At 43.6% G+C, this 16,699-nt stretch overlaps 1 protein-coding gene across 1 annotated transcript; it reads left to right on the forward strand.

The window, feature by feature from the left end:
- Positions 1-981: 981 nt before the first annotated feature.
- On the forward strand, positions 982-15,698 carry etnk1 (ethanolamine kinase 1). Its single transcript, XM_056424577.1, has 8 exons — positions 982-1,289; positions 2,833-3,092; positions 3,523-3,663; positions 6,293-6,435; positions 10,774-10,857; positions 10,941-11,101; positions 12,215-12,288; positions 12,520-15,698. The coding sequence occupies exons 1-8, from the start codon at positions 1,143-1,145 to the stop codon at positions 12,590-12,592; spliced, it is 1,083 nt and encodes a 360-aa protein (XP_056280552.1). The 5' UTR covers positions 982-1,142; the 3' UTR covers positions 12,593-15,698.
- Positions 15,699-16,699: the final 1,001 nt, after the last annotated feature.

Consider the following 16,699-nt stretch of genomic DNA (forward strand, 5'->3'; position numbering starts at 1 on the left):
CTGCTTTGCCTCATGAGCTGAGATTAAAAAAATCAAAATCAGCTGAATTAAATGGGAGGGCAGGAAAATGTGTGCGATGCCATCACTAATGGGTGACACAGTAACATAGGCAGACCTTGACTTATTTCCACATTCTGTGGCTGGTTGAGATGAGTTGTTTTTGAGACACCAGTGCATAACAAAACTGTAGAGCTGTGGCCGTGATTGTGGGTTACAAGACACAACAGAGAGACACAAGGCCTGGGTTAGCCTAAGCTTGTCCTTCAAGGACAAGGAAACTATCAGCAACCGAGATGTGTGCTCGTTGTGAGTTCAGGGGGTGCGTTGGGTACACAAGTCTATAGAGTGACATGTGATATATACTGTCTGTCATTCAGTTCTTATCGATAAGATAAGATATGATTTTGATGTGCAACGTAATGAGAGATAAGACCATCTGGGTATCTTCCATGCAGCTGGTTATAGTACGAGTCCAACATTGTGTTTACACGGTCTCGTTTTTCCGTTACACGTAACCTACCTGGCTGCGTGTTGCGCATAAGACTCTAAAGCCGGATTACTTTTGAGTTCAACTGGGCTAAACCTCCCCGTGTCATAGGACAGGCCTTTCCATCTCTGACATTTAAAACGCTCAGACTTGACACAGAGCTCATTTCATTCAAGTAGATTGCGGAAGTGACGTCAGAAGCACCGTGTGTGCGCTCGTGCGTATCCCCCGACGACGAGCGACTTCAATCGCAGTAGAACCGTTTGAGTCCCGCCGTTGATATTTAACCCTTCTTGTGCACTAACATCGATTGTATATGTCTAATTAGTGTTCATGTGTTGTTTGTATTAGTATTACATTCACACGAAAGTGTCTATTTATATGTGTAATGATTAAGCTCCGCCGGCGGTGCACGCCGGTGCCACGAACAGGCGCTCCCAGTGAGTCATTTGCGGACCAGCATGCATCAGGGGAACTTTTTTCAGGTGGGTGGGATTTTTTGAGAGGCGTTGCCGCACATCGACTACGTACTACTGCTACTCCGGCATTATATATCGGCCGCTGGTCACATATCTTCATACATTGCGCATTTAGCCCCCGCGAACAGCGCACTGATCCTCCGAGTTCAAGATATTCTAAGAAATAAAGACGTATCATGGCGAACTACATTCACGTACCCGACGAGGCTCCCGCTGTGCCCAAAATAGACGTGACAGTTGACGAAAGCGACTACAGATCTGGTGCACTGAGGCTGATCAAGGAGCTGAGACCGAGCTGGAAGCCATCCGAGGTCAAACTGAAGGTGCTTTTTATTTTATTTTCAACATTTTATCTTTCGTCTGTTCGGTGAGACACATCCCCCCTCCCACGTACATAGCTCGGCCTTTCTTTTAAAGTTCAATTGTGAAAATTGGTGTAAGCTAGCAACGTGGTGTCGTGAGAAACTAGTTAATTTATTCCCGGAGAGAATGACACGCAAAAACTGTTATTTGAGCCGCTAGCAGCTGAAACGACGTGTGTGTCTCTGAAGTGGCAGCCGCCGCCGTCCACACACGGACGGTAGCGGGAGATAAGATAACCACTGCGGCAGTTCCTCCGCTAATGCTCTTTTTTTTCTTCTCTTTTTGCAAATAGCGTCTGCGTCACTTAAGGTACCGGGTGAAACATGGGGAGTCTCTGCTTGCTTTTAAGGCGCAGCCTGCGAAATAAATAAAAAACCTGTTCGTCCTAACGGGCTTTGTTGCATTTTTTATTTGTAAGACACGATACTTCGTGTCTTACAAATAAAAAAGTGAGCATGGAGATGGTTCTACAGATGGTGGAGGAGAGGTGTTACTACCTCGCAGCTTAACTCACGGTCATCATGCTGCGCCATATAGTTTCTGGAATGTATGAGACTAGGATTGAGTGTGCATAGTTTGTTCTTAACTTGGGCAAAAAACTATGCTGACTAATAGACTATATACAACTTGTAATGTCTCTATGTAATCCTTTAAGTGCTTTCTTTGATCTGCCTCAGTCAAATATGTTGTAATAAAGTAGCAAACTAAATGAACATTATGCCCTGTATTGTAATAAAGTAGCAAACTAAAATATGTGGGATCATTATGCCCTGTATTGTAACAAAGTAGCAACATAAATGGTGATATTATGCCCTATTTTGTAATAAGGTAACAAATAAAAAATATGAGGGCACATTATGTCCTATAACTTAATAAAGTAGCAAAAAAACGAATGTGTGGGAGCATTATGTCCGATATTGCATTTTCAAGGGAAACTTGTGACATGAGCTCAACATAAAATGCTGTGCTTATGTGTATCCAGAAAGTGAGTTATTTTTGTTTCCCAGTAACAGGCTGGGGGTGTGGCTCCTTTTGGTAAACACTGGAGCTGGTCACATGCCCTGCCACCCTCGTCTATATTCATCAATGAGAGCAAAGTGGAAACTCAGCAAATGCCTGACATTGCTTCCTCGTGCCAAAATCAGATTCCTGACATGTTTTTCTCAGTCAATGCTTTATCGAGTGAACAATTAAGGCTGGTATGTTGATGTCCCCCACCGCTCCCCCACACCCCAAAAAGTACCCAGCTTCAGTCCAGCTTCGATAAAACCAGACAGGCCCTCATTTTAAATGCTACATTCATTCCTTTTCTCTCCCTTTTGTTGTGTGTAGCTTGCCAGTTTTCTCTCAGAACATATGTAATGCTCAAAATAGGTTAGTTGTACTTGTACGGCATAATGTGGAGAACGTAGACGTCAAGCTAGATTTCTGAAGTCCGGGATACATTGTGATTTACTGCCTGATTCACCTGCTCTCCACTCTTTCCTCCATTTGTCTCTGCAGTTCTTCACAGATGGGATCACCAACAAGCTGCTGGGTTGCTACGTGGGTACTGTCGTACAGGATGTGGTCCTGGTCCGTATTTATGGCCACAAAACTGAATTGTTGATTGACCGGGAAAATGAAGTGAAAAGTTTTCGAGTTCTACATGAAAACCGCTGTGCCCCGCACCTGTACTGCACCTTCAACAATGGCCTCTGCTATGAATTTCTGCAAGGAACTGCCCTGGAGCCTGAGCACATCCGCAGCCTACCTGTCTATAGGTACAAAAATATTTTATTTTTCTGCAACAAAGATTCTTGTCACATATTCATACCACTTGGAGGCGAACGGTCTAGACTCGCTTATACACAATGACACAAACCATGTATACACGATCCTTTACCAAATGTACAACCTTCAGATGGAACTCGTAAAGTCAGTCATATCTATCGACTGAAAGATTTCTGCACCTGAACTGTAGCCCCAGCTAAGGAGACTTTTCATAAACTGCCACTTGGTGGAAATGACGGCTGAACACGGATGATAACCGTCATCTATTTTTTTTATAAGAATGAATGGCTTTGCTTTGATTAAAATATATATATATATATTCCCTTCACAACTACATTTCTAGACTGGAGCCCATTCCCATATTGCTGCTTGCTTCTCCTAATTCAAACCCTCTTATTCTCTGTCTTCTCTACCTTGCAGTCTCATTGCCAGGCAGCTGGCCAAGTACCATGCCATCCATGCCCACAATGGCTGGGTGCCCCAATCTGACCTGTGGTTGAAGATGGGCAAGTACTTTGCTCTCATCCCAAAGTACTTCAAGGACCCACAGCGCAACGCCAGGTGAGGCCAAAGAGAAGATGGTTCTCAAATCTGCCAGCTCCTTAAATGTGGCTAACACAAAATTGAGTTGAAGACCGCTGCAGTTCAGTCAAACTGTCTAGCAGCGGCCGACTAGCGTCTCAAACTACATCTCAGCCTGTAAATCAAACATTTGGCTATTTACGGGTTTATTAATATTTTTAACCTAATGATGGGGCACAATCAACTATTTATATAGATGCCTGGAAAAACTATATATCGCCACTGTGTTGGGCTATTTATCTACTTGGACAGGGAAAGTCTGAGTGGGCATGATGGCTATCCACTTTGATGCATTACGGATGCTCAAGGTCTCAAAACAATCATAAAACATCTCTATTAACAAACTTATTATTATAACTTATTAATTTAAAAAAAATTCAAACATGTCAATTACAATCCGAGCACACGTCATTACGACACAATCGGGTCATACCAATTTTGACATTTTTGCACCACTGAGTGTAGATTAATTGAACTTTGCGTTTGCAATTACGACACCATTGCGTCTGGAGACACTTAACCCTCCTGTTATGTTGCGGGTCAAATTGACCCGTTTCAAAGTTTGAAAATCTAGGAAAAATACTTCTAAGTGCTCTTTCAGTATAAAACTTCTTCTGCTTACCTTATTTAGTGTAATCAACGTAAAAAAATATCATGTGTTTGCAACCCCCCCCTGCAGGTTTATATAACAGAGATGATGTTCCCGGGTCAATTTGACCCAGCTGTGAAAGTGAAGGCTAAAAGTCATCAGAAGAGTCACGTTTAGACTATTTCTTTCTTTGTAAATGTAGGACAGTCTTTCTTACTCCCTCCCACCAAGTTTCAACACACACACACTCACACCAACACACACACACACACGCGTGCACAGACACCAACACACACACATATCAGCACACACACACCCCGTTCACAACCACATATATAAAGTTGTACACATTTCAAACTTCAAACAAAAGAATCAGGTGGTTGTTATGGTAACCATCTCTATCCTGCTGTGAGCCCATCACCCTACATGAAGCACACTTTACAGAAAAAACAATGTTTATCATCTTCTAACTTTCCCCCTAAATACACCTTTATTGGACATGGGACACTAATGTGAGGGTTTCTTTCATGTCACAACTAATACATATGTAGTATAGTACTTCTAATATACTGTCTGTCTGACTGGGAGAGACACACACCCTGTCTCATCCCAATCTCACAATCTCAGACCCACACCCATTCTCTTTCTAACGACGCCACCTGTGCGAGAAATACAGATACTATTTTGACGGGAACCTTTATTTTTCCCTGCGGCAAAACTCCACCCACACGTATCAGGGGAGGGGCCAAACATACAAAATGGTTGCTGAGCAGTCCTACAACATTACACTCTGCAGATACATACGACTTCACCAAGAGGATGACTGTGTGCTGGCCTTTGGTCATCTTTTATCATATAATGTATGCATCTTAACACTATAAATAAACATAACTAACGTTTACTTTCAATACAAATCCTTTATGACTCATTTGGCTTGATTTTTAGTGGGCGGGTCATTATGACCCTGAACAGCACAGGTGTCTCATCTCTATTTATCTACATCATCCCATGAAAAGAGAAAACGTACAAAATGCAAATAAAATTTAGGAGAAAATACATGTTATGGTAGACTAATGCAATTTAGATTTAGATTCTTTCAATGTTCCTAAAAAATAGTTTGAACATGTATTTTTCATTAAAACGAGTGAGTGCTCCTGATTGAACTCTGATCTATGGAGGGGTAAATAACTCAATTCCACTAATAACTGATTTAATTGTTAGTAATGTTGTTGGTGATGATGTACAAACTATAGTTCTTAGAATTTTTTGGTTTCTGACCACTTTTGGATGATTCAACATTAACCGGGTCAAATTGACCCGGGAACATCACGGCTGTATGTAAGAAACGAACATAACAGGAGGGTTAAAGCGAATCCTAAAACAAACACAGACTCTTCAGACTGCACATTTCCTTTGAGGCAAGGCCACCGACGCCTGAACGCTGAGATGCGGAGAACTTCTCGAATCCTGCTCCGCCGGCAGCGTCTTTGGTGTTCAACCATTGAAGGCAAAAACAAGGAACTTGGTGGAGTGCTTGGCACATGGCTCAGGAATTGTGTTAAGCAATGTTTGTTTATTGTCGTCTCCGGATCAGCGCTACGGTCTGACAGAAAAACAAATGAACCAATTTGCTCATTTGCATGAAATAAATACATTTGATGGTAAATGTAAATGGACAAAAAATGTAATACTGCTGTATGAAAGTAGCATCGTGTGTCACTGCACTAATAATGAAACCTAATTTAATGGGCAGGAAATGTCGTAAACAAGCTGCTTTTTATTCTAATTAGGAGGATTTTAGTTCATCTTTTCGTTTTATGGAGTTTATTATTTTTCAGAAATGCTCAGCTTAGGTTTTTGTGATTGCAAATAGTCACTCCCACGCACACACCGTTTCTTCTTAAATTATCTGTATTCATTTCCCTCACTTCCCTTGTCATCCTTATTTTCTTAAATAATACTAACAATATACCGCCGTCTTTCAATACAGTGTTCACCCTCTTGTTTCTGCCCATCCAGGTTGACTATGGAGGTGCCGAGTCCACGGTGCCTCCGAGAAGAGCTGGTGTGGCTCCAGCAGAGCCTGTCTGTGCTGGGCTCCCCCGTTGTTCTCTGCCACAATGACCTTCTCTGCAAAAACATAATTTTTAATGCGGAGGCAGGTGAGTATTAACTGCACAAGTGTAGTCCTAGACATTACCGTGTGACTGAACTGTGTAGTGTGTACCGCATTGGTCTCTGCGCTCAGGTAGGACGGCATTAGCTGCACTTTCAAACCTAGTCACATGCTTCACTCAATGCTGGTGTTTGCATTAGGCTGCAGGCAAAGGATTAGAACGGTCGGAAAAAAAGACAAACCTGTTCTTTGGCTGCTCGGCTTTGATGGAATCCTCATTTGAAATGGGACGAAACACAACGCGAATAAAAGTTGTGTGCGGATTGGAGGGCGGGGACACATCATGTGTGTCTGCCTCCGGTCTATTTTGGCAGATTTGTATTCAAGTAAACTTTCTGTCACAGAATATATTGAATCTTCCCTATTTCAAATTCCCATGCCTTTTTTCAAAGGTAAAGTCGTTTCTGATATGGATTTCATTCTCACGTCCAACATGTTGTCCGATCCGTCGTTCTAATTCTGTGCCGACAACGTAGAATGTAAACCACTGTTGTCAGCGTGAACAAACAATGCCATTTCGTCATACCACATACCAAGTCTTAGTTCTGTTGACAGCACGTGTTTTTGGTGCTTTTAGTAATGTTATGTTCACGGTATGCCGCTCCGGCAGCCTGTGCTCAGCTTGCTTATGCACTGAGCAACTTGATTAATCTGGCCTGACGCCGTACGAGTCAGTGAAACTGTTCTTATCATTGTCTTTTTGTAGCAGAGGAATTTTTGGGGTTAAACTCGTCAGGAGGAATGAGAGAAATGGGGTGGGGGTGTTAAAGAGCTGTCAGCCCCCTCGTCGGTTTGCGGCGAGGGGCGGGGCCCGTCTCACAGCTCCTTGTGTCTAGCCTTTCTCCCCTAGGAATGACAGCCGAGGCTGTGGCTGCCCTCCGCCACCCTGCCCTGGGGAGGCAATGGAGAGAGACAAACCTCACGCACAGTCGGCTTTGAGGGCCCTCGCGTAGTCTGCCCACTGCTTGGGTTAATCGGGATGAGTTCATGGCAGCAGTAGGAGCCCTGTACCTACCTATTACCCTCCATTGCTACTCGCTCACCAGTTATTTTTTTCCTCATTTTGACAGTAGTGAGGCTACTTACGATGCTGGTTATTGCACACATGTTGTTTTGATGGTTTGCACTTGCTTTACGTCACTGAGCACCAGCCAAACGCCTACAGTGTAAAGCTACTTTCGGTCAATCCTCCTTACTGTGCAATTTCCATTCCGTAGCACCAATAATGAGTCAAAGGATATGTCTGGTGATATTCTGTATTTTTCTGATTGTCGTCAAATCCCATGGAGAAGACCAACCAACATTCTAACAAGTATTATCTGCGTTGCTAAAACCCTATGTATAGCGCATTCCTCCGGCTATAAAGCGCCATTGTTGTCCCCAAACTAAGACACAACAGTGAGCCACACCGTTTCACTGGGGGACATTTTGACCAGTTTATTTTGAGTCTGTACCACATAACCCATCGCAAGTGGTCAATAAATTCATTGTTTACTCATGTTTGTTTCATATTTACAAATAACTGCACAGCTGTTTTTAGTAAACTGCAAAGTTTAATTTTTTCTCTTCGGTGAAAGTGTGTATGAAGTGTGTTAATGCTTTGTGTTCATAAGGGCTAAATGGGCCCCGGGGCGGAGAGCCACAGGCTGTTGAAGTAGCAAAGTATTGAGTCACACACTAACGCGTTGTTGGTTTTAGTCTTTGAATGGAATTTGTTGACATACAGAAATAGAAATCATCAGCTTTATCCATTGAAACTGAAACCCTGCCGACGTGCAGAGAAACCCCCTTTGCCCGAGCACTCCGGAGTTCCTGCTCAACATTAGCTCTCCGACGTAGACGTGCACATCTGCAGAATCTCATTTGAATCTGCTTCTGCAGATCTAATACATATCTGACTCAAGCAGTTCTGATGGGATTGGACCAACTCCCAGCATGGAACTCCCTCAAAGGGAATATTTGCCATATTCGACGTGTCCAATTGGCGTTAACGGCGACGCTTGTACTACAGTCATGACTAGTATAGGTTTAATCGGAACGTAATGGAAGTCTTATTGATTAATACTCAAAAGGAATTTCACCAACACGTCTCGCCAAACACAACTAGACCACACCCCCACATGACGACCACAATGGAATGGACGCCAGGGAATTAAGCAATCGTTTCTAAACCGCCGTTGCAAACGTCAGTCTTCATCTTTTACTCTGCACCTTCAGCCTTTTTTATTGACTTGGAAAAACAAAGTAGGCACGAGAAGAGACCGACCACCACTTCCTGTCACGCCACAGCTGCTGACTGGTAACACGCGACTGCAGAGAAGCCACCGCATCCTGTATCGATGATAAACGGAAGCGGTCGAAGCTTGATAATTTTGTTCTCAGTTTTCCAAAGATAAAACATTTTCAAAAAAATCTCTTTCAACAAGTGCTATTCTCCCCTTTTCCCCCACCTCTGTCTTTTTGTCTCTCTTTACTGTGTGTCTTCTCAGTCTAACGCAGGCTGCTCTAGTTCCCCTGCCCCGCTAACTTTTTGCTGCGCTTTTTGCAAAGAACGAGCGACGCGCACACATTTCACTGGGACCCGCGGGCCTCAAAACCTGCAACAGGAAGCGTATCAAAGATTCTGTCATTTGCAGAGGTGTCACGCTATTGGGTTCACAGCGGACCAATGGGAAGGGAGCGTTGGAGGGGAGTGTTGTGAGAAGGGGAAGTGAGGTTGCATGTGCTAAGAGGAAGAGGAGGAGGAGGGGGGGAAGAAGAAAAAGGAAAGGGGAGTTTGGCAGCAGGGCCTGATGTTTCTCGACACTGTGCGTGGGAGCAAGAATGGATAAAAAGACAAATATGTCAGTGTGAGAGTGAGCATGTGTGGAAGATGTGTTTGCCCCAACCTTTTCATCTGCTGCACAGGGGGGCTATAGCCACTGCCTGGAGGGGTTCAGTTGTGTCCCGCTAGGACCTACACGTCGGCTGGTAACCCACCTCAAAAACTAATGTTCCATATGTTAAGCCAAAGAGACAAAAACCCAAAACGTTATGGTAGAGTGGACGCACTTGATTTAACGTGCTGTCCTTTTTAAAGTAACATTTAGTGGTTTTTAATAATTAATATCTTATTTTGCTGTCACAACTGGGCTTATAAAAGTAAGGGTTTGTATTTTGAGATCAACCACTGCCATTTTGAGATCAACGCTTCCCTTTTTTTTGTTGACCAACGCCAACAAATGCCTTCAACAACACATTCTTTGATCCTCTAAAGTGCGTTCCAGAGACACCGAGATTCAAAGAATTAGCTTCAGGCTGTTAAGCCGTTAGTCTCCAATTCTTGACGGTGGGTTGACTCCCAAGATGTAAAAGATCCCCGTCAACCCGCCCACGAGACAAAAATAGTTTGAGATCGCTCTTAAAAGATCGCTCCAGTTTACTGGCGAGTGCATTGCCTGCTGAAGGTCAACAACAGAGGTCACGTGTCAAACAGTGTGTTGCTGTACATTTGCTTTGGCAGCTCACTACTTTTCAACAGAGCACTCAAGTGTCTTTGTATTTGACTATCTTCCTCTCGTTGTCCCTCCTGCTTTCTTTGTCTGTTTCTCCCTCATCTCCTCAAAACACAACTTTGACTTGCCCCGCCTCCCTCCCTTTCTTTTTTTATTCTGTGCATGAATCCAAAACAAACATTTTTTTGAAAAGCCAGATGTATTTTTTTTTTTTTGTATGCGTTCCACGTGTTGCATCACACATCTTCATCTCTGCTAATGTATCCCGGCTGCCTATTTGGCGGTCTTGTGCGACAGAAAAACAAAAATGCTGACTAATCGGTTCACTAACATCATCGGAGATTGACTTCTCAACCTCCACGAGGATGTGCAAGCTATCTTTTTCTATGTTGGTGTTCGGTTCGCTTCCTCTAATCTCGAAAAGGCTTTAAAAAAAAAAAAAGCTTTTATTCTCAATATATTTCTTGACTGACTTCCATAGCTCCTAACATTACGATTTTATTTACCCTAAAAGGCATGATGGTGCATGCGTAGACGTCTGTAGTTCTTTAAAAAAAAAAAAAAGAATATCTCTTCTTAATTCCCTTTTGTTTTTTTGTGTATAACATTCCCTGTGCTGAAGTCTCCCTCTACAGTCTACCGTCCTCAAAATGCAAGCTCTTACTCCGTGCCCCACAATCGGCAAACTAGCCAGCCACACCAGACAGGAAGAAAGTGACAGTATGCAATGCAAAGCCTTGACATTCAGAGTTATCAAAAGGGAACACACATACTCATTTTGTGCCTGCCTCCCGTGTCTCCTGTCTAAACAAACCTGCTTCTCTCTCCAGGCAACGTAAAGTTCATTGACTACGAGTACGCTGGGTACAATTACCAAGCCTACGACATTGGGAACCATTTCAATGAGTTTGCCGGTGAGTGGGACTCTCCTTTAACGGGTAACACACGTATGTGCGTGTGACGTGGTCACTGAGTGTTGGTCTGGTGTGTTCTGCAGGCCTGAATGAGGTGGATTATAGTCACTACCCTCAGCGGGCCTTTCAGCTGCAGTGGCTCCGCTCCTACCTGGAGGCCTATAAGGAGCTCAAAGGCCAAGGCAGTGACGTCTCAGACGGAGAGGTGGAGGTTCTCTACGTCCAAGTCAACCGATTTGCCCTGGTGAGTATTGCACATGAATCATGATTTGCACATTTTATTGCAGAAGGGCATATCTGCATATGGCTGTCTCCAGCTCCTCATAGTAGGTAGAGTAGTCGGTGCATTGAGGCCTATATGAACAAGTATGCTTATGGGTGAGGGGATTATCCTGGTTATTTCTTTTCTAATCTTGTCATTTGTGAACCTGAGCTGCATCTACAACTCAAGGTCATTTTTATGGCACGAGGTCACCCATATACGTTCTGTTTGCCGACACACTCGTGCTCCATGTGCCCGAGGCTGACGAGAAACGGTTCACAAAGCGGCCGGATGAAAAACAGAAAAGAAAAGTTTTAAATTGGCATCTCTACTGTATTTTCTCAGTAGTTAAATAGTTAATGATTAAACTGAGTTATATTTGTTAATCAGTCTTGACATTTACTGAACGGGCAAGAAAACGGTCCAGGAATTCAAATTTGAAGAGCACAGGATGTCCAGGCCCGTTTCCAAGTCGTTAAAGTATGATGTGGGTTAAACAGCGTGGACCGGCACCACCCCGCTCCTCATCTGAGGCGCTGCGCTGCACGCCGCCTTGTTTAATGTCAAGAGCAGAAGACGGTGGCTCAGTGGTTAGCACTGTCGCCTCACAGCAAGAAGGCCCTGGGTTCGAATCCCGGTCGTTCCAGGTCCTTTCTGTGTGGAGTTTGCATGTTCTCCTCGTGCCTGCGTGGGTTTACTCCGGGTACTCCGGTTTCCCCCACCATCATAAAGACATGCACCGCAGCCTCAGCCCGGTTCGTATGGATGTGAATGAATGTTGGTGGTGGGGGAGGGGCCGTAGGCGCTGATTGGCTGCCACGCTTCCGTCAGTCTGCCCCAGGGCAGCTGTGGTTACTGATGTAGCTTACCACCACCGGTATGACTGTGTGTGTGTGTATGACTACTGGACTCTGGACTCTGTAAAGCGACTTCGGGTGACTTGAGAAGCGCTATATAAAATAAATGATGATTATTATTATTAAGAGGGCCGCGTGGAGGGCGGTGGTGTTTCTGTGTCGGCTGTTTGTTGTTGTTGCCATCGGGCTTCTGCTAATCCTCTCTGCATTGCCCTCTCTCTTCTGTCCCCCTGTGAAGGCATCTCATTTCTTCTGGGGTCTCTGGGCTCTGATCCAGGCCAAGGTCTCCACCATCGACTTTGACTTCTTGGGGTATGTAGCCATGTTGGACATCCACTCTGGAAGATCACTTTATCAACAGCTATTCTCAATTTGCTCCGCTCAGCAGATTTCAGTCGTATGTTTAAAGAACAAAGTGCGTTTGCTCAGTGCACACTGTTAACGGGAAGATGGTTTCCATGTAGCTCATATGTCCAGTACACTTGTATCTTTTCGCTGACGCCGCCCTCTCTCTCTCTCTCTCTCTCTCTCTCTCTCTCTCAGATATGCAGTCCTGCGCTTCAACCAGTACTTCAAGATGAAGCTGCAGGTGTCTGCGCTGAACCTACCCGAATAATGCCCCCTCCCCCCCCCCCACTCCACAACCTCATCTTCTCTTCTTTTTGCTCTTCCAATCTTCTGAGCCTCACATGAAGAATGCACAGAATGCCCTGTAGGGGTCCACGTAGCGCCAGACTAAGAGCCAGACCCCCGAGTCGGCCCCGCTCCTGGCCTCACGGCCCCCTCGACATGTCCTTCTCTCTAGAGATGAAATGGACCACAAGCTTTTTTTATTTTTCTGCTCGTCACACCTCTTTGTTAACCGTTGGCCCCGCGTCATTAGCAACGTGGGCCGGTGTGACGTGGAGACTCGAGACCACATGGCCGGAATTTGTTTTTTTGGTCGTTCTCAATTATCCTAATATCGATTGGATATCAACAAGATATCTGCGTATTGTATTTTATCAGCTGCTTCTCTTGTAGTTTAACTCGCTATGAATAAGATGGCGGAGGAATGCCACCTTATTCATAACCAGCACATAATAACCGCCCGGACTGATGGGCGGCCCAAACACTAATCTGATTGCCTTGAGAAACTTTCATTGGGGGGGGGGGGCACCAAATTTCTAATGGAAGTGAAAGAAATACAGAGCCTGCTTTGTTTGCTGCACATGAAAGAAGAAAAGTAATGCCGACATGGAAAAGACCAGCTCTGTCCCGTAATCCTATGTGAGATGATCTCACACACACCAAAAAAAACAAAACCTTGTGGTCTTCCTTGTGACTTGTTTTCACCTTATTTTCCCTCTGCATCCTGTGCATGGGGGCGTGCACCAAGAACGCCGCGTCGGTCTCATTTCAGTGTAGTTTGACGAGGGCGTCAATTTTTTGACTTTCTGGGCTGAAAGCAGGTTTCTGTGTGAGGAGAGTTTACGCCCTTAAGTTATGTAGTGTTGAGTCATTTTAGGTTATTTTTTTCCCCTGCTTTTCTTCAGTCTAAATCTAAACTGGGGACAAGCGTGCACCTCGCTGTCATATGAACATTCCCCGTTCACAATGCCAGACGGGTCGTCTGGTTGTCGGTCACATGCCGAGTCGGCGTCGTCGGGGACTTTCTTCACGATGACGTCGGGCGTTCTGAGCGAGAGCAAACCGGTGTCGGTGAACGTTTGAGAATCACCTTTTTGGTATTACAGAGCCGTGCTGTCCGGTCCTCATGGGGTAAAGATGTTTTCATACACCTGTCCACCAGGTGTGGGACTGGCCCTCGCTGACGGTCGGATGGTTTTCTTCCATCGCATTAAGAGCCCGATGTCGAAGGTTCCTTATGAAGTGCAGTTTTTTGGCAAAAAAAGGTTAAGTAGACTCGCTCGGTGAAGCACATCTGTGTTAAGTTTTTTTTTAAACTATGTAATGAATGTCAGCTGTTTGTGGGACCTGGGGAGCAAGAGCGCCATCTGTTGGAGGAAAGAATAATGGTAGCTGTCAGTAACTTCATGTTTCAATGTTAGTGTTTTTTTAAATGCTCTTTAGGGCGGACCTTTTAAAAACTGAAATGAGTTCATCTCTTGGTTCCTTTAACAGGCCTACACTAAAATGCTGACATCTGTTTTGTGCTTGTACATAACGCACACTGTATCATTTTTTTTCGTCCATGTAGCACAAAGAATTGGAGTTGCAGTTATATCGACTCTCCTTTTCTTTTTTATACTTTATATACGAAGGCCGAGGTCTTTGAGAGTGTTGTTGATGTTTGCTTGTTTGACCAGCGGAAGACTCCTGGACACATGGACCGTAATTTATGAAATTAATAAGTATAAAAAAAAAAGTGGTGCGAAACAAGTTTTTTATATTTACTCCGAAAGAGCTGTTTTGCAAATGGTGCATGTTGGGCCAGGACTCTCCGCTGGGGCCGTCTGCAAAGCTCCGTGAAGAGGCCATTACTGACGAGACCGCCCTGTTCTCGAGAGCGCCGTGTGCCTGTGAACGCTCTTTTGTACACGCAGTCCTGGAGTGAAGGTTATCGCCTGTTGGCTTCACGTCTGTGTTTAATTTAGTGTTGCTCGTCTTTCATTCTGGTGGTTTTAAGACGGATGGATTAATGAGTAGTTTTGTGTCGGGCCTAATATGAATTTGAAAAGGCCCGTGATGCGTATTTGAGAGTAGATTTGACAAGTTAGCGGTTTGATTCATATCTCGAGGAACAGGTCTGTGACAGTGGCGTCCCTAGGCTAAAACCCCGGATGTTTTTTATTTAGCCCCGAATGTTAATGAAAATAAAAATAAACGATTTGGCACACAAGTGGTTAACACCTCCAGGTCGCACGTGAGGTCATTCACCCAAAACAGCAGAGTCAGGCTGGCAGCAGGCGCACGTAACAACAAGCTGCTGTCTGAGAGTGTTTCTATGTCTAAAAATGTCGCTGCTTCACTCATCTGCTTTACTCTTCTGGGCTAAGCCCAGCGCCGCCGCTCCCATAGGGCACCAAGTCCTGAGGGGGCTCCACAAAATAGAACAAGAGATATATTTAATCGCTCAGCACCCCCGTTAACACTTCTCGTGTCGCATCGCTCTGCTGTTATGCGCGCCGACACATCCGCACACAGGTGAGCACACTCTCACTAGCCCCCCCCCCCCGTCGACAACGCTCGCCGTGGGTCACTTTCCTATCGGGGGCATCATGAAGGAGTTATGCTTAGGGCACCAACATGGCGAGCAGCTGCACTGGCTAAGCCCCCAGATGTATCAAAATCCTAGAGACGCCCCTGGTCTGTGAAGGATTGTTTTCTGGCTTGGACCCATGTCGGACCGCATTTACACGTAATACGCTTTAATTTGACTGCCACATAATCAGAATTTTTCAAAATGTATTTAAAAAATTGTACTGTTTAAATATTTAAATTTAAATATTTCCTCCACTACTATTTAACATTGTATTAAAAAATAAAATGCTCATTAATTTCATTGGACACTTTAGCATATGTTTATATGTACAGTAAGCACATGTAATAATATCTCTGCTTGTTCTCAAATTCTAATGAATGTACATAGGAGTTCTTTTATTTTCTAAAAGTTGGATTAAAGTGAATAGTTGCCTGGGCTGAGGTGAAATAAAAAGATTTAAGAAAAACATTTTCAGTACTGTAAACATGCTTTGAAAAATAAAGTCTATTTACCCGTATCTGTGTCTTCATTCTTTATTTACTAACACAACTCTGGGTTGTTGTTTTTTTGGTTGAGGGACAATTTCACTAACTAGATGGTTTGGTCCACAGAAGATATTGAGCTCAAAAGGGGCGGTACCAAAAAATATTGTTAACTGATTGGATGAGCCACCTGTCACTCAAACTCGAGCAAAAATGTATTTTGCATCAGGGATCTTTTCTCTTCTTCCAATGAGCTGATGTACCTGCTGCTGTTCAGGAGTCATGACAACATAAACATATATACCACTGTATAGTCTATCGTATAAAGATGGAGAAATAAACTCAAATAAGACACATGACACATTTACTATGGTTTTATTTGACTGTTTTGACACTGACATTTTATTGCCACGCTGTATTATGTAATTTGTTGGAGATTATTATGGATTTTTTATGACATACTATGGCATAATATTTCTTTTTTATGACAGCAAACTATGACTTTTCTAACATAATACTATACTGAGATGTTTTGAAGGCCTTTTTATGATCGTATATCAGGATTCATTATGACATCTTTAAGATATACTTTAAAATGTTTATATGACATTTTTCAAAATATTTTCATGGCATACTATGATATAAGATACAATACATTTAATTGGATCCATAGAGGAATTTTTCTTGGACTCAAATGCTGCACACGTGATTCAACACATGACAGTCTTATAGCCGCTCCGTGGTAATAACAAGAAGGAAATAATACAGTGTGTATGGACTACTTCCCGGTATTACCTTGAATTGGGCTTTCTCAAATAACTAAATATAGGAACAATTGAAACAAAATTCAGAGGTTTGGATGAATTGAAGTATACAAAAGACAAAAGTGTTTACAAACGTCTAATGCAGTGATGCAATTACACTTTAATGAATTCAATGATTCACAATGACCGAATCAGAACTGAATAATTATTAATTATTAATCTTCTCGTCATGGAGGCGGCTGACGTCTTCTGTGGGTTTCCAGAAACTTCAA

This window comes from Pseudoliparis swirei, chromosome 10 (assembly GCF_029220125.1).
Source record: "Pseudoliparis swirei isolate HS2019 ecotype Mariana Trench chromosome 10, NWPU_hadal_v1, whole genome shotgun sequence".
NCBI lineage: Eukaryota > Metazoa > Chordata > Actinopteri > Perciformes > Liparidae > Pseudoliparis > Pseudoliparis swirei.

Bases quoted from the DNA above. Each gene is read 5' to 3' on its own strand.
- etnk1 (XM_056424577.1), top strand. From the start codon at position 1,143: ATGGCGAACTACATTCACGTACCCGACGAGGCTCCCGCTGTGCCCAAA. The intron at 3,093-3,522 runs GTACAAAAATAT...TCTACCTTGCAG, and splicing joins CGCAGCCTACCTGTCTATAG to TCTCATTGCCAGGCAGCTGG. The intron at 3,664-6,292 runs GTGAGGCCAAAG...CTGCCCATCCAG, and splicing joins GACCCACAGCGCAACGCCAG to GTTGACTATGGAGGTGCCGA.